At 42.1% G+C, this 18153-nt stretch overlaps 1 protein-coding gene across 2 annotated transcripts in view; it reads right to left on the bottom strand.

The window, feature by feature from the left end:
• Positions 1–4180, bottom strand: part of LOC126418972 (SREBP regulating gene protein) — a 42582-nt gene extending 38402 nt beyond the window's left edge. The window contains exon 1 of one of the 2 annotated variants that reach the window (XR_007575922.1): positions 3960–4179. Coding sequence is in view for 1 of the 2 variants with exons in the window: in XM_050086026.1 (XP_049941983.1) it covers positions 3960–4061 (102 nt within the window). In the remaining variant the exon portion in view is untranslated. Of the gene's footprint in view, positions 1–3959 lie in introns of both variants that reach the window. The other variant, XM_050086026.1, reaches the window with a different exon arrangement.
• Between the last annotated feature and the right edge of the window lie 13973 nt (positions 4181–18153).

Here is an 18153-nt window from a genome sequence, read left to right as displayed (position 1 = left end):
TAAATGTATAAACAGATGTCTAATTGAAAGAGTATTTCCAGATGTATTAAAATTATCCCGAATAGTGCCCATTTACAAGTAAGGAGACAAAAATTGCCCATCTAGCTATCGCCCAATATCTCTGACACCTATTTTATCTAAAGTTTTGGGATCCATCATCAACTCCCAGTTGTGTGATTATCTGACATGTAATAACATTATTACTGCAGTACAATTTGGCTTTAGGAAGGGCAAATCCACAGTCCATGCCATTGACTCCCTGATTAAAAAAGTGCTTAGTGCTTATGAAGGAAAAAAATTTGCTCAGGCTACCTTTTGTGATCTTAGCAAAGCCTTCGATTGTGTGGAGCATATTTCACCCCTCAACAAATTAGTTTATTATGGAAACACCAACAGTGAAGTTGACAACATTTTCGAATCTTTCCTCAGCAGCCGCAAACAAATTGTTTGTATTGGTAAACAGAGATCACAGCTAGCTGAAGGTAAGTGTGGTGTGCCACAAGGCTCAGTATTAGGACTTCTGCTATTTATCCTAATGACAAACGATCTATCATCTTACATAAATACTCACTCCATTCTCCATGCAGATGATACCACTTTTTTCAATATCAGCCCAGCCACGGATATACTGCAAACTGTGGCAAATGACACAATATCACAAGAATCAGTCTGGTTTCAAGCTAATGGGTTCCTGCTTAGTGAGAGTAAAACTCAGAATACTGTATTTAGTTTAAGAGTTCTGCCAGCAGCAGACTTCATGGATAGTGTTAAGTTCTTAGGTATTGTTATAGATAGTAAATTGACTTGGGAGCCACATACTAAATACATTAGTGCAAGGCTGTCTAGAGTGGTGTATTTGCTAAGGAATTTAAAAAACCATGTTCCTGCGGCCTATGCAAGATCGGCCTACTTTGCTTTTTTTCAAAGCATGATATCTTACGGGCTTTTAATATGGGGCAATAGCTCAAACATTCACGACATTTTGGTACTCCAGAAGAAAGTAATTTTAATTATCACAAATAGTGATAAACTGGCCCACTGCAAACCACTGTTTATCAACTTAAAAATATTAACTGTTATAAATATGTATATTTACACTGCCCTACTGCATATAAAGAGCAACTTATCAGAATACCAGCGTAGAAGAGATGTACACTCTCATGGAACAATAAATAGTAACCATCTTGACATACGTTACTACAGATTATCCAAGTCACTGAACAGCTACGAAATGGTGGGTATGAAGATGTTTAACAAACTGCCACTAGAATGGGTAGAAGCTCCATTTGATTTATTTAAAGACAAATTATTCAGTTGGTTAGCTGCAAATCCTTGCTACTCACTTCAGGAATTTTATGACTGTAAAATATCTTAGTGGTACTGGTTTGGAGAGTACAGCATAATTTCTTTAACTGAGTAATTTATGATGCAACGTTTTTCATATTATTTGATTTTAAATATTGTATTATATGGAAAACCAAGAGTGACATATTGATCTTCAACCCATGTACGTATGCTGTATAACATGTATATATGTAACTTGACTTTGTCAATTTCTGTAATAGCTAACCGACAATAAAATTTCATTCAATTCAATTATGATTACTCTGCAATTCACAGAACAGTGTTCATCGAATGAACAGATCTTTCATTTACATTTACTCTTTATTATATCTTTTACAGTATGGCTCTCCTTACTGGTCATTTGGTAAACAACCGCTCAATACAAAAAACAAATTAGAATTTGAATCTTTGGTTCTAGTCCATTGTTACAGACTAATTATTTCTTGTTGCTCTTCTTGTATATCGTTACAAACTAATTTGCTTCCTTGCTTATACACTTTAACTTTTTTGTCTGTTCATTGTATTTTCTTTGGGGAATGAATATTGGCCGCAAATCATAATCTAAGTCAAAAAGAAATAATACAATGATCAAATTAGTAGGAATTAGTCACTGTGCCTAAGATTCATAGATTGTAAGAATGTTTTTGACATGTTTTCAACTAAATCTGAGAGGACAAATCTTAAAATCAATAAGCTTTCAGAGCCTTGAACTGGGAAAAATGAAGAAGGAAACACATTAACATTATAGTTCTTAGTGTTTACCTGGTTCTGATACATTTCAATAATGGACAGAAGACTTTAACAGAGCTAACTGACAGAAAGGTAACACATAACAAACACAATGAATATAAAACAAAACAAACAAACAATGAACAAAGTGGACAGGCCTTTGTATTCAGGGCAGTTGAAGACAATGGCTTGATGGACAGAAAAGGAAATGAACAGAAGAATAAAAATGGCTGGGTGAATTAATTAGATTTCCTTAAATTAAACTTCCAGTGTTCTGAAAGGGAAAGTTAGTAACAAGTGATTATAATCAGTTTTAAATTACTGTCCGCAGGTAATGGACTTCACATATGAAAACCATTCAAAAGCAGAAGTTTGCTCCACAGGTAGGGGGGAGATGTATGATGGAAATCACTAGGAAAGCAGGAAAACAAACATAGGGACCAGGAAACAGAATGGCATGGAAGGAGTAATCAAAACTGTAATGATAATCAAACAGAAGTGGCAGGACACATAGGCAGACAAATAGACAGTGGCTAGATGATGGAAATTCTTTGCTAAATTCCACAAAATAAGTCAGAAAAAGACGATGACCTAATGGAAGATGGGTAGATAATTTCAGAAAATACACAGGACCAACATGAACATATACAGTTGAATTCTGCAGTTCTTGGAAATGTGACGGAGGTTGCCTGCATCTGACAGTCGGTGTCAAATATCTTATACTGATGTTTAAGTAACCCACTAAACATACGCCACACTATAAATTGTAACCAATAAACTGACATCTAATACTGATAAAAATTCTTTCTAGCTTTCAAAGAAAAACCAAAAGGATGTTCTTGCCAAAGCAGAACCTCTAATGCGATACAGTGTAATAATCTGGTGAAACTCAAGTGGCAGTGAACAAAAGTTGTTTCACAATATGGGCCATAGAAGGTGCAGCTTCCAGAAACTCTTTCAAGTGCTCTCTCTCTCTCTCTCTCTCTCTCTCTCTCTCTCCTTTTTATTAATGACTTACAAGTCTTTCCATTACCTTGTTTATATATTTTTTCGAGTATTTTCATTAGGAAAATCTTAGATGATGATAAACGGTTTGTAGTTAAAAACCAAGATATTCACTTACGTAAAACAAGAGGAAACCAAGATATACATGTCGAATATTTAGATGCAAAACTAAGACAAAGTGGACCATTCCACGCAAGAAACAAGCTGTACAACTAATTACTTCGTGACATCAAAAATTATCAAGGCATTTCAGCATTTAAAACAGATGTTCAGGGCTAACTACTCCAAACGTATTAGTATTATGTACCTGACAAAAGGTTAAAACCTAAATGTGTAAATTATTATCGGATTAATATAATTATAGCGTAAGATTTGTATAGCTTCTGTGAAATGGTTGCATGAATTCCATCCTATTGCATAAGGCTAATTGAACAGCTTTATTCCTATGTCATAAAAAATGACCAGCTCATTATCATACTGTAGTCTACTTGCCGTACACAAATGATACAAAGTGGTAATAAAGACTACAAAACCACATACTTTTCTGCCAGAGTAGTTACGTTTATTTTGTTTACAAGAGACAAGGCAACGGAGCTTTGCAAATGAACTGCAAAAAACTTTTCTCTTTATTAATGCAATAACCGTCACAAAGTTCCAAAGACGTATTCGGCATGTGTTGGCACCAGTCACAATGGTTCGTAGTTCTCCTGATTTCTGAGAGGCGTCATTACCAAAACTGAAAACAGCGATTTTTCCCTGATCATACGGCCTCCATCTGCTCTCACAAATAGATTAAACACTAAACAAGAAACATACATCCATTTCCGCTGTAGGAAATGAATTGGATCAAGAATAAGATGTCCTAACCTTTAACAACGTACCTCTTTCACGAAGCTTACCACGCAGTAAGTAAAAGAGACGGCGAAAATCAATCCTAGCACAATTCTTTTTCTTATTATACGCATTAAAAATGCTGTCCACATGTTCGATCATATATTCCTCACCTCTAAAAGCAAGATAAACTTAATAGCGCCTACATTATGAAATGTTTTTGTTATTGCATTCCGCGCATCGCTTTGCGTCTTCGCTTTGCGCTTTCGATCTTGTACTTGTACGGCGCCTTTTTCAAGTAGCAACGCACGACTTCTGCTTTTCCAGTCGTGTACGTTATTGGCCACAACAGCATATAAACAATGTACAAAAACGTAAATAATCCATGGGCGTGTTCACTGCGGATTTTTTTCTCTCTTCCTATTTGTTCCGGATAAAAATACTATAATCAGTGGTTGTGAAAATATGATTAAAAATGTCATTGACGATCTACGGCAATTGCAGCTTGAATAAAAAGGTACTGTACATTGTTTTATCGTCCTAATTAGTTTTCAGTGGCTAAAAGCTTCTTTATTCTGCGGTAATAACGCGTAAAATGGTATACAGATACTAATATTTCTATTTTTAAAACACAACGAAACTGTCTACTTTTCTTACACAACGTTGAAGGCATCTTGTTCTTCGGAGTAAGTCTGAACGAATTAGTAAATTTTATGGCTATTATTAATCACTACAAACTGGAATTTGCTAAATCACTAATAAATTGTTAATGCGTTACTGTCTGAAATGAAAGATTATTTCCCGTTGAGTTTTAGTACGAGCACTTTATTAACAACATTTTAATATACACGCGAGAACGAACAATCGGAACACCTCGAGTTAACCACAGAAAATACGAAGTCAACGAATAAAAATGAACTCGAAGAATAAACAATACGTTATTGTTCTAGGATAGCTCATAATGACGTAGTACCAAGCAGGTTCTAACCTCCTTGCATAGTACATCGCCTAGAGACGTTTAGGTGGTGCTGCATAATGTCCTTACCTCTCTTCATCACAGCCGACACTCTTTATGGTGATTTCCAAGAATGTTTGCCCATTGAAGCCGCGGGCTTCAAACGATAGATATCGAATGTGCAATGGTGGCGCGCGTTATGATAAATTATTTGTGAGAGGCTAGAAAAACCCAAACGATTTATGACGGTAGTGAGTAGGATATCTGGTATTGTAGACGCTTCTTCGGCCGATTGCCTTACGTGGCAGAATCTAATTCCATGCTTATGCAATGTAGAAAATTGTTTGAATTTTTGTAGGAAATGTGACACTCTACCCGTATTTCTGCGTGACACTTGCAGAGTCTACCCAGGTTACGGCAAAAAGGGAATTCTTCCCGTAGCATACACATCAAATGGACTTCATGACCACAACGTCGACGTCGAGTGTGGTAAGTCGTTTCCTTTGTAGTTACAACTATTTTAGTAACGCTCTTCTTTTGCCGTTGCTGCAGTGACCACTATAAACATGCTCATACTGCGCGCCACCATAGCTGCGTGATCGATTTAGGAACGCCACGTTCGATATGTATCGTGTGGAGCCCGCGGCTTCGATAGGCAAACATTCTTGGAAATTAACCCCTTTATTACCAACTTCTTTTGCCGTTGCTGCAGTGGCCACTACAAACATGCTCATAATGCGCGCCACCATAGCTGCGTGATCGATTTAGAATCGCACGTTCGATATCTATCGTGTGGAGCGCGCGGCTTCGCTAGGCAAACATTCTTGGAAATTAACCCCTTTATTTCCAACTGTACTTTCTACAGAAACGGAAGTGGCCTCCAGGTAGCGTGATGATCTACAGAATGGTAGGTGACTCTGCCAAGTCTTGTTGTAGATTCATCAGGCATTTTGTCCGACATCCGCTGTGACTTATCTATTTAGGAGGTGCAAAAAAACAGATTTTACTCGAGCAATGGAAGTCATAATTGAGGTAGCATTACCAAATAAGTCATAGTGTGCCACAGGGTAGCATAACAGGACCTCTGCTGTTCCCTACTCTTACTTGCTTACTCACTCTCCTGGTCCCACAAACCACTGTCGGCTTTTGGCCTCATCAAGGTACTGAAAAATGGTTGAAACCTGAAACTGGTAGCAGTGACATTTTTGGGGAAAGTTTCATTGTGTATCAAAAGGATAGGAAAATGGGAAATGGATGTAGTGTATTTGTGGCAATAGACAGGACACTCAAATCACTTGCACGTAAGTTCCCCAGTCATTCTGTAATCATTCGTGGAGACTTTAATCATCCAACAATCAAGTGAGAAAATTATTGTTTTGTCAGTGGTGGATGTGATAAGACATCCTGTGAAACTATAAATGCCTTTTCTGAAAACTACCTAGAACAAACAGTTAGGAACACCACTCATGATGAAAATGTATTGGATCTAATGGCATCAAATAGACCTGACTTCTACTAAAATGTCCACATTGATACTGTTATTAGTGACCAAGAGTATTTGTGGCAACAATCATTATCGAAGTACAAATGACGACTGAAACAAGCAGACAGATATGTATGTTCAGTGAACTGGATAAAAAATCAGCAGTGTCTTATCTCAGTGAGGAACTTGAAACTTTCAGCAGAGGGCAGGAGCATGTAGAGGAACTGTGGCTCAAGTTTAAAAGAATAGTTGACTATTCACTGGATAGGTACGTACCCAGTAGAAGGTTTCAGAGTGGGAGGAAACTCCCATGGTATACAGTCACTGCAAAGAAATTTCTAAAGAAACAGGCATTACTACACAACAAGCGTAAAACAAATCATAGGACTATAAATATACAGATACTGAATTAAATGTGTGAGCAATGCATGATGTCTTCAATCACCAACATAGCAGAATATTGTCAACTCATATTTCACAAATACAAAGAAATACTGGTCATATATAAAGGCTGTTAATGACACGAAAGTTAGTGTCTAGTCCCTAGCGATTGAGACAGGAAATGAAATTAAGAGTAGCAGAGAAAAACCGTAAATGCTAAATTCTGTTGAGGGTTGCAAAGCAAAAACTGAAATGCTTAACTCCATTTTCAAATCTTCCTTCACAAAGGAAAACCTAAGAGAATTGTCCCAATTTTATCCCTGTACCACTAAAAAGATTAATGAAATAAGTATTAGTGTTGAGAAACGGCTAAAATCGTTAAAACTGAACAAAGCTCCAGGGCCTGTTGGAATCCCCATAAGACTCTATACTGAATCTGTGCCTGACTTAGCCCCTCCTCTAACTATAATCTATTATAGATCTCTTGAACAAAAACCGTGCCCAGTTCTTGGGAAGAGGCACAGGTCATACCTATCTACAAGAAGGGTAGTAGAAGTGATCCACAAAACTACCATTCAATATCCTTGACATTGGTTTTTTTAGAATCTTATAACATATTTTGACCTCAAGCATAATGAGGTATTTTGAACAAAAATGACTTCCTCAACACCAGCTAGCATGGATTTCAAAAACATCAATCATGTGGAACCCAACTCACACTTTTCTCACATGATATATTGAAAGCTTTAGATCAAGGTAGTCAGATGCAGTATTTCTTGATTTGTATAAAGCATTTGACTCAATACCACACCTGCACTTATTCTCAAACATATGATCATATGGGGAATCAAGTGAAATTTGTGATTGGGTTGTGGACTTTTTGGGATGGAGGAGGCAGCATGTTATCTTGGATGGAGAGTAATCGTCAGATGTAGAAGTAATTCCAGGTGTGCCCCAGGGAAGTGTGTTGGGGGCCCTTCTATTTATGTGGTGCATTAATGACTTTGCAGACAAAGTTGACAGTAACCTCAGATTTTCTGCAGATGATACATTTATCCATGATGAAGTATTGTCTGAAAGAAGCTGCACAAATACTCAGTCAGCTGTCAATAAGATTTAAAAGTGGTGCAGAGACTGGCAACTTGCTCTAAATATTCAAAAATGTGAAAATTTGCACTTCACAAAATGAAAAAATGTAATATCCTATGACTACAATATCAGTCGGTCACTGTTAGAATCAGACAACTTGGTGTAACATTATGTGGGGATATGAAATGGAATGATCACATTGGCTCAGCCATGGGTAAAGCAGGTTTATTGGTAGAATATTGAGCAAGTGGAATCAGTCTACAAAGGAGATTGCTCACAAATCACCCAAGTAAGAGGTTCTAGAACATTGCTCACGTGTGTGGGACCTGTATCAAATAAGACTAACAGAGAATGTTGAACATACACAGATAAGGGCAGCACAAATGGTAACAGGTTTGTCTGATCCAAGGGAGAGTGTCACAGAGATGCTGAAGAAACTGAACTAGAGGAGTCTTGAGGATAGATGCAAACAAATTGAAATGGAAGACCGTTGAAGGTAGAAGAACACTATTCCAAGAAAGTCTACAAACAAATTTCAAGAAACAGTTTTAAATGATGAGTGTTGGAATATAATACAACCCTCTACATGTCACTCATTTAGGGATCAAGACGAAAAGATTAGAATAATTACACCATGTACAGAGGCAACAGTCATTCTTCTTGTGCTCCATATGTGAATTGAGTGGGAAGAAACCCTAATAATTGGTACCATGAGATGTACCCTCTGCCTTGCACTCCACAGTGGTTTGCAGAGCATCAATGTAGATGTAAATGCAGTGCAGAAATCCACACACACATAAACCTGATATGGTGTCACACAATTGATTGTGCATCCAGCCACCACCACGTACAGATGTGTGTGTGTGTGTGTGTGTGTGTGTGTGTGTGTGTGTGTGTGTGTGTGTGAGTTAGATACGCCTATAGTGATATAGTGGGAATTAGTGAAGTGCGGTAGCTGAAAAATCCAGAGAGAGGTAGTGCACCATTAAGTCTAATAATGAATAAGAAAACAGAAATGCAGGGGAATTATTATGAGCAGCATAGTGAATGCTGGTAGCCAGCAGTTAAGACCATGGAGCTGAAAAAAGTGGCTTCCTCAAACTTTGTCCAATTTTCCTGTACTTACAGTCCTATCCCACTCTGTTCCAACATGCTTCATTGAAGTTTGTGCATTTAACACCAACCAAAAGCCTCCAGCAAGCTTTTCCATCACTAAAAAAGGCAATGTGTACACTCAATCTGGGCTCAATAATACCATCATTGATCATCTTTTGTATGTCTTCTTCGAACACCACAGCTCTTGGGTACTGGATATGGTTTGCAGAAGAAAGGCTTCTCATCCCTTATCTGAAATCTACAAACATATTCATCAATAATAACCGGTTTATCAGAAAACACTTCTTTCTATTTCCCACTTCTGTTATAGGGTCAATATATTGGATCTGTGTTAGCTGTAGCTCCCAGATGGACTTGTTCCACCTTTTTTAATTCCTGTTTAAAAGTGATTAAATTACTCTTAAAACGTACTTTACATATTGTATTCCCATTTTTCCGCCATACTCTTATTTGTGTCAAAACTGAGGGACACTTCCCAATATTTATTGTAGACCTAGAAGTGCGGCCGGCCGAAGTGGCCGTGCGGTTAAAGGCGCTGCAGTCTGGAACCGCAAGACCGCTACGGTCGCAGGTTCGAATCCTGCCTCGGGCATGGATGTTTGTGATGTCCTTAGGTTAGTTAGGTTTAACTAGTTCTAAGTTCTAGGGGACTAATGACCTCAGCAGTTGAATCCCATAGTGCTCAGAGCCATTTGAACCATTTTTTTTTTTTTTTTGAACCTAGAAGTGCAGTAGCCACCAGAAAGATCGCGGGAGGCGCACATCGGTATGGCGCGTCACGGACAGTAGTTGCCGCAAGTAAAATCCCGCCCACCAGAGCGCATGCGAGAATTCGGCCGCGCCCTCTGCCGGCGGAACAACAACTCAGCCAGCACGGGCCGTGCCCAGCCAGTTCACATCGGGCATGCCTAGCAGACAGTTCCTGGACTACACTAGGTGAAGTGCGACGGAAACGTGAATCGTGTCACTACACAATTGACGACGAGTAGGGTCGTTCTTTCGCGTGTTGCGTCGTTGTTCCGGTTTCGCAGCTTATCCACGACATAGAGGATTTAGTGAGGGTTTTGGTTGAGCAGCAGACGGAGCTCATGGCAACCATGAAACAAGTGCTTCCGGCGTTGCTCTCCACGCAGTCTGGTCCAGCGCCGTTCCCTCCTCCCTTTCCCCCGTATGACGAGACTGCGGAGGATTGGGACGCATATGAACATCGCCTTCGGCAGCATTTCCAGGCGTTTCCTGTTGCCGATGCGGAGGTATGTCGTGCTCTTTTCTTGTCTCGGATATCTCCCTCGCTGTATCAAGTTTTACGGTAGCTAGCGCCGTTTCAGGAACCCTCGTCCTTGTCTTTTGACGCATTGTGTTCGTTACTGTCTTCATATTATCGCCTCCGCACTCATGTTGTGGTGGCTAGGGTCGAGTTCTATCAATGCAAGAAACAGCTCCCATCAGTCTTACCGGGCGTGGGCCGCTACGCTGCACGGTCTTACTCGCAAGTGTCATTTTGTCACGGAGCAGTCGCGAGAGTCGTACGCCCACGTTATGGTACGCGACGTCATTGTGCGTTCGGCCCCTGATAGGGAGGTTCGGCAACGGGCCATGCAGTTGGAAGACCCTTCCTTTGAGGAAGTCCTGTCCATTGCTCAATCGTATGAAGTCTCTCACGCCGCAGGTCAACAGTTGGAAGCGTGGTGCGACGTCCCGGCGGTTCAGGGCGGCGCGGCCGCGTCCACTGCGTTCGGGCAACACCAACGCAAAGGCCTCGGCGCTTGTTCGTGACGTCACGTCAGCTAGGCACGGCGAACGCCAAGTCTGTTGCAGGCATACTCATAATGGTGGTGTCTCCCTCTCTGACACAGGAAAATATGAAACTATTGGCGGTAGTTTACCAACACACATTGTTCTGAAAGATTTCTGCAATCAATTAATTGTGCAGTTCATTACACTTCTTAACAAATAGTGTACTCCTGAACTTAAATTTGCACCTGTTTTAAGGATTGACATACAAAAACAACTTCATGGTCCAGCAGCAAGAGAATTCGTGCTTCTTTACCTTATTTGTAAATCTGAGGAAGTTAAGTTTGTACTAGGTTGCTTTTACAAGAAACTGTGAACATATTGGTGCTCTTCTTTAGGTATCTTGGTTGACTGTGGGGTTAGGAGCACTGAATGTTAATGAAATATCTTGCGATTGTACACGCTGGCGGAGGGGTTGGGGGACAGAAGAGGAGGCAAAAGAGAGATACTTGTTTTATCAAATAAAATTATTTTGTCTTATCAAGTTTCTCCTTTGTTCCAAGAGGGCAATATTTATCTTTTCTAATGTGCATGTTTAAAATAGTTTAAGCTCAGCAGTATTTTCGATGTATGAAGCTATTTTGTTTTCTGTTTAGAATTCCTTTCGTTAAAAACGACTGTAATCTAATGACTGGCAACAGTTGGACATTTACACATGTAAATTAGTTCACATTTCCAGTGACGATGTCAAACGAAAATAAATAAATAAAAGAAACGAGTTAATTGTAAGGGGGTTGGGTAAGTTTAGGTAACAAAATGGATCAAGTAAATATAGTTACTTGAATGTAAAATTTCCGAAGCTTGCTTTGGGGCAAAGCATCTTCTCATATTGATCTACGTCTGTTTCGACAGGATTCAGTAATACAGAACTATGATCTTCATTTGTAGCTTTACGATAGTAAGAATCTTTCACCTAAATAAAACTGCAGGATCCAAAACAATACCAAACATTTTGTCCAAAAATAAGAGATTTATAGTGATAAGCACGCCCAGGTGTTTCTGCCTGCAACAGACCTGGCGTTAGCCTTGCCTAGCTGACGTGACGTCACCAACAAGCGCCGAGGCCTTCCCTTTGAGTCAGTGTTGGTCCGGGGTGGACGACGTGCGAGCGGTACAATCCGGCCGTTACGGCCGCTCCTGCACGGCGCGTAAACAGAGTTCCGGCCGCCGGCCCCTGTTACCGTCCTCTGCGTCGTGCTATATACATCATGATCGGTCAGAGTGCCCCCAGCGTTGGGCGTTGCTAAAGTTTGCCGCTCAGCCTCAAAAGAATCGAAGGAAGCAGGTACAGAGGACATGGACATTGACATTCAGGAAGTTTCATCAGGCCAGGCTCCCGACGCATCGGCACACAAACTCTCTATCGAGGTGTAGGTTCGGTCGCGCCGATTACAACTGCAAGTAGATACGGGCGCGGCAGTCTCCTTGTTGAATGCACCAACTTACTCCGTCCTTGGGTCGCCCCCGTTGGCACCAGTTACCGGCGCCTACGCGGTTATGATAAACAGCTCATTCCCCTACCGGGTCAATTCACTACCGATGTTACTTACAAATCAGTCACTCGGCCTCTTACTTTTATTGTCAGTGGTGAGAGCTCCTCTAACCTATTTGGATTCGATGCTTTTCAAGCTTTCGATTTTTCTATCACACACCATACAGTTGGTCTCCAAAGACCGATCGAGGTGGCGCAGTGGCTAGCACACTTGACTCGCATTCGGGAGGACGACGGTTCAATCCCGCGTCCGGCCATCCTGATTTAGGTTTTCCGTGATTTCTCTAAATCGCTCCAGGCAAATGCTGGGATGGTTCCTCTGAAAGGGCACGGCCGATTTCCTTCCCTGTCCTTCCCTAATCCATGAGACCGATGACCTCGCTGTTTGGTCTCTTCTCCCAAACAATCCAATCCAAAGATGTTCCCTATCAATGATTGGAATCTTTGGTCTCTGACTTTCAGGATATCTTTGAGGAGGGCCTGGTGCGTGTTTCGGACTTTGCAGCTCACTTAACGTTGAAGGCATCGGCTCGCCCACGTTTTCTACGCGCGAAGTAGACCACCTGGCTCTCTGCCCTCAGGTAAAAGCAGAGCTAGACCGGCTGACAGCCCTCGGGGTCATTCTTCCCATTTCTTCTAGTGAGTGGGCTTTGCCCCTCGTTATCAGGAAACCCTCGGGAAAATGACGTCTTTGTGGCGATTTCAAGGCCACCATTAATTCCCAGTTGGTGGTGGACACCTATCCCTTGCCTCGTTCTGATGAATTGTTCTCCGCCGTGGCAGGAGGCCAATATTTTTCGAAAATCGATCTTTCGGAGGCGTATCATCAGATACCACTTGATGAGGACTCCAAATGGCTGGCGTTCGTCCACACCCCATTTGGCCTTTACCAATACAAGGGGTTGGCCTTTCGGAATATCCAGTGCCCTGGCGATATTTCAGCATTATCTTGAGCACGTCACATCGACAATCCCTCATTGTATTAATTACCTGGACGACAGAATTGTCACGGGCCGCAGCATGAAGGAACACTTGCATAACCTTTGAACCCTCTTTCTCAAATTGAGGTCAGTGGGCCTGCGTTGCAACCTGCGCAAGTCAAACTTCTTCCAACCGTCCATTGAGTATGTGGGCTACACCATCTCTCAGCACCGCGTCCAGCCTCTAGGAAGTTTGGTCCAAGGTATCGTCGACCTTCCGCAGCCCGCTTCACTGAAGGAGCTACACGCTTTTTAGGCAAGATTGCCTATTACCACCGGTTCATTCCCAGGGCTTCCACCATAGCCCGCCCCACTGTACTGCCTTCTGCGCAAGGGTGTTCCTTTTGATTGGTCACCTGCATGCGAGCGAGCATTCACCTTGTTGGAGGGCCTCCTCACGTCAGTGCCTTGTTTGGCTACTTTTGACCCCAATAAGCCATTGGTCCTGGCTACAGATGCTTTGCAGTATGGGGTGGGGGCGGTCCTGGCCCATCGGAATGCGGATGGCTCTGAGGAGCCACTGGCGTTTGCGTCTAAAACTCTTAGTCCCACGCAGGCCCATTAGTCCCAGGTGGAAAAAGAGGCTTTGGCCACTGTCTACGCTGTTACCAAGTTTCACCCTTTCTTGTATGGCACAAAGTTTCAGTTAATCACTGACTACAAACCATTAATATCGTTATTTGGCACCGCCTCTCAGATTCCGGATAGGGCGGCCCACAGACTGCAGCACTGGGCCTTGTTCCTCTCCAAGTACCATTATGACATTCATTTTCGCCTACCAGACAACATGCCAACGCTGATGCTCTTTCCCGGCTTCCGGTGGGCCCGGATCCTAATTTCGATCAGGAGGAGATTGTGTTTTCATTTGGATGTGGCGTCCCTCCAAGCAGTTGATGGCTTCCTGATCACTAGTTCGAGTCGCCGGGAAACGGCAGCTGACCCGGTTCTTCGGCAAGTAGTTCACCGCGTTCAGCAGGGGTGGTCGTCCCGACCTCCAGGTCAAGCCTCAGACCCTCTTCATAATTATTTTGTTCTACAAGACCGCCTCTGTCTTGGAAGGAGTTCTCCTTCTGGCTACCGATGATACAGCTCCTGCAAGTTTGCGAAGGGAGGTCCTCACGTTATTACATGAGGGGCACTGGGGTATTTCCCGTACTAAAACCTTGCCTCACAAACATGTGTACTGGCCCAGTATTGACAGAGAAATTGAGCACTTGGTGGCCGCCTGTTTCCAGTGTGTGAGCCAACAGGCGTCTCCCAGGTCAGCGTTCTCTTCATGGCCGCCTGCAACCCAGGCATGGGAACGTGTTCACATTTTGTGGGCCCGTTTATCAATGGCTTTTGGCTCGTTGTCATTGATGCTTATTCCCAATTCCCATATGTGGTTCGCTGCTCCTCAACTACTTCAGAAGTTGCAATCCAGGCATTAGCAAAAATCTTTTCTGTGGAAGGTCTGCCAGTCAACCTGGTATCGGACAATGGACCTCAGTTTTTCGCAGACCTTCCAGGATTTTTGTAGGCGCTTCTGTATTCGGCACAACTTTGCTCTCCCCCCTTTCATCCACAATCAAATGGGGAACCCAAGCGCATGGTGTGCACATTTAAGACGCAGATGAAAAAGTATGTGCACTAATTTCCTGCAGAGGAGGCATTGACGTTTTTCCTGACAGCATACCGGACCACACCAATAGGAGAACGCAGCCCTGCAGAGCTCCTCCATGGGCGCCAACCTAGGACTCTGCTGCACCTCCTCCAGCCTGGTCCTCGCCAGTCTTCGAAAAATGGGGTACCCGGCTTTCCAACAGGTATGTCGGTCTGGGCACGTGGGTTTGGTCGCAATCCACGTTGGATACCGGCGTTGGTCCTGTGCCGCAATGGCCACCAGCTCTATACCTTGCAGACGGGGGACTGGGAGGTACGACGTCACCAAAATCAGCTACGTCCATGTTTGGGCACCCACCCTCCGACCCCTCGGGCACCGGCTTCCCCATTGCCAGCACCCGTGTTGTTTTCTCAGGGGACGTCACCACCCCTCCCACCTGTGACTCCGCCACACTGCGAGGGTTCTCAGCCTTGGCAGCCTCCAGTAGCTCCAGCACTGGCATTGCCATCATTAGAGATGCCCCCGCGAGAGCCAACCGCCTCGCAGGCCCAGTTTCTCAGGCGGCTGGACCACCTGTGGTCATCCCTTCCCCATCGTCCTCGCCACTGGGTCTTGCCCCTCCCAAGGTGGACTGGGATCCGGAGTTCAACAGCTTCTCGCCTGTTCTGTCCCACGCTCCGGTGGTGGGATGACGGGGGGCCTCTTCGTGTGGGGTCAGTTCCAGCTGTATTCGAAGGTTCCGGCTCGAGGGTGGCAGATCCCCCCTGACTCCAGCCTTCCAATTGACGTGGAGGTCATCGCTACTGCACGACACTCCACCTTCCGATGCAGTGGATCACAGTGGCTTCACCCCCTGAAGGAGGAGGAGTGCAGTAGCCACCAGAAAGATCGCGGGAGGCACACATCGGCACAGCGCGTCACGGACAGTAGTTGCCGCAAGTAAAGTCCTGCCCACGAAAATTCGGCCGCGCCCTCTGCCGGCGGAACGACGACAACTCGGGCAGCACGGGCTGTGCCCAGCCAGTTCACATCGGGCAAGCCTAGCAGACAGTTTCCGGTCTACACTAGGTTAAGTGCGACGGAAACGTGAATAGTGTTACTACAAGAAGCGTATCTAAGTTTTGGTTTGGCACAATTAATAATTTTTGATAGAAAGCAGTCTCATTTCTTCCTTTATCAGCTTTCCTTTATTTCCAGTTATGCCTACAACATAAATTCCAGTTACTGAGACTGTTAAGTACACATACTTATTTTTTATAGTTAATGTTAGTTCATGCAATATTAGATATACCTTGCTCCCTGAAACTAAATGAATACCCACATCCTTGCTGAAATCTTTCCCTGAAATTCTTGGTTTTATTTGAGCTTCCTTATTACTGTTCTCTTCTTCAAGCAACTACTTACACTTGGCTTCTTAGTGGCAAGGAACAGTAGCTCGTTTAGTAACAGTGAGGAAGAAATTGTGAATGAAACACAGAATCTGATTAGATTGGCGAAAACTGTATACCCAACATCCAGGCTGGTAATTAGTGGAATTATTCACCGAAGATTGGTAAGTGATAATTACACCAACAAGATAAATACCGGCATTAGGGAACGGTGCAACAGACTCATAGACTGTGTGTGTGTGTGTGTGTGTGTGTGTGTGTGTGTGTGTGTGTGTGTGAGAGAGATCATAAATACTCAAAAATCGATGAACTAAAAATTCTGCTTTCCGAATCTGTAAATATTAAAATAATCTGCCTAAACGAACACTGGTTAACAGAAGATAGTATAAAAGTATTAAATATGGTTAGTAATTTTAAGGTAGCTGCTAGCTTTTGTAGAATAAGCAAATCTCGTGGAGGCTCTTGCATTCTTGTCAGTTCTTCTGTAAGTTATACAGTAAGAGAGAGTTTTAATTATCTAACTGAAGAGAGTGTGTTTGAAAGTTGCTCTGTAGAACTAAGTGATCTGAACACACTAGTTATAGCAATCTACAGAATTCCTGGATGTGCGGTAACAAGTGTTTTTAGCCAAATTTGAGTGCCTCCTAGGAAAACTCCAGAAAGAAAGAAAGTAAGATAAAAGTTGTTATAGCAGCAGACTTCAACTTAAATGTCATAGTTGAAGGCAATGATTCAACAAAATTTCATGACTTAATTCAGAAATCTGGTTTCAAGCTAAATTTTTCTGAAGGCACTAGGGAAAACAGCAGATCAGTGACCTGCATTGATAGTATTTGACAGTGGAAATAAGCACAAGTACTGCTTAGACTTGGGTATTTCAGATCACTCAACTCTTTTTATTGAGCTCCCAAAAGAAAATAACCTAAAGCCTGCAGAAGTGTATATAAAAAGGGATCTCGGTAAAAGTAAAATGGATTTATTCTGCAGTAAATTAAGTATAATAAGTTGGCCTGTAGACCACAATAGTTCAAGCTTGATAAACTATGACAAATTCTTAAAATGTTTCTTAGAGGTATTTAATGGATCATTTCCTCGTAGATATAAGCAAAAGAAAGTAAATGGTGAACTCAAATGGATTACAACAGGAATAAAAATTTCTAGTGCCAGAAAGAGAGCTCCACAATGAGTTAAAACCAAACAGAAATCCGGATTATGTTGCTTATGTCAAACAGTATAAAGCTGTATTTAGGAAAGTTGTAGTGGCAGCTAAAAATATGGCAAATAATAAATTCTATGAGAACACAGAAATAAGACAAAAGCAGTGTGGTCAGTTGTTCAGTCTGAATTAGGAGCCAAAGTAAAAATTCATGAGATTTTGAAAATTAGACATGAAAATGAAATATAGTAAACCCTGTTCAGATGTCAAGTTGTTTCAATGAATTCTTCCTAAATGTAGTAATATTGGATGTGGATATGACATTCTATGAGGGCATCACAAATTTGGAAAACAGCCAGAACACATCTTTCAAACAATGTGAAAAAATCACCCAAAGGGATGTGGAAAAGGAAATATTGCCACTAAAAAAACAAAACTTCACATGGGTGGGATGAAATAACATCATCTGTAATCAAGTATGTGTACGATATTATTTCTCAACCACTGTCAAATATTATAAGTCAATCTTTTGAACAGGGATGCTTTCCAAATGTATTGAAATATGCTGATATCAAACCTCTATTCAAGAAAGGATCAACAAGATAGGGGGAATTACTGCCCTATCTCTCTTGCCGGTCTTCTCTAAAGTGTTTGAAAAGATTGCAGCAAAACAAATTAATAAATTTCTTACTGTAAATGATATAATTTCTAAAAACCAGTTCGGATTTCAACAGGGTAAAAGCACTGTGAATGCCATAAATGAGTTTATCCAAAAAATATGCTCCAGATCAGATAAAGGTACAAAGG

Source organism: Schistocerca serialis, chromosome 1, assembly GCF_023864345.2.
Source record: "Schistocerca serialis cubense isolate TAMUIC-IGC-003099 chromosome 1, iqSchSeri2.2, whole genome shotgun sequence".
In the NCBI taxonomy this organism is placed as follows: domain Eukaryota; kingdom Metazoa; phylum Arthropoda; class Insecta; order Orthoptera; family Acrididae; genus Schistocerca; species Schistocerca serialis.
Note: the sequence above shows the minus strand (reverse complement) of the source record. Positions and strands in the feature narration are given on the sequence as shown.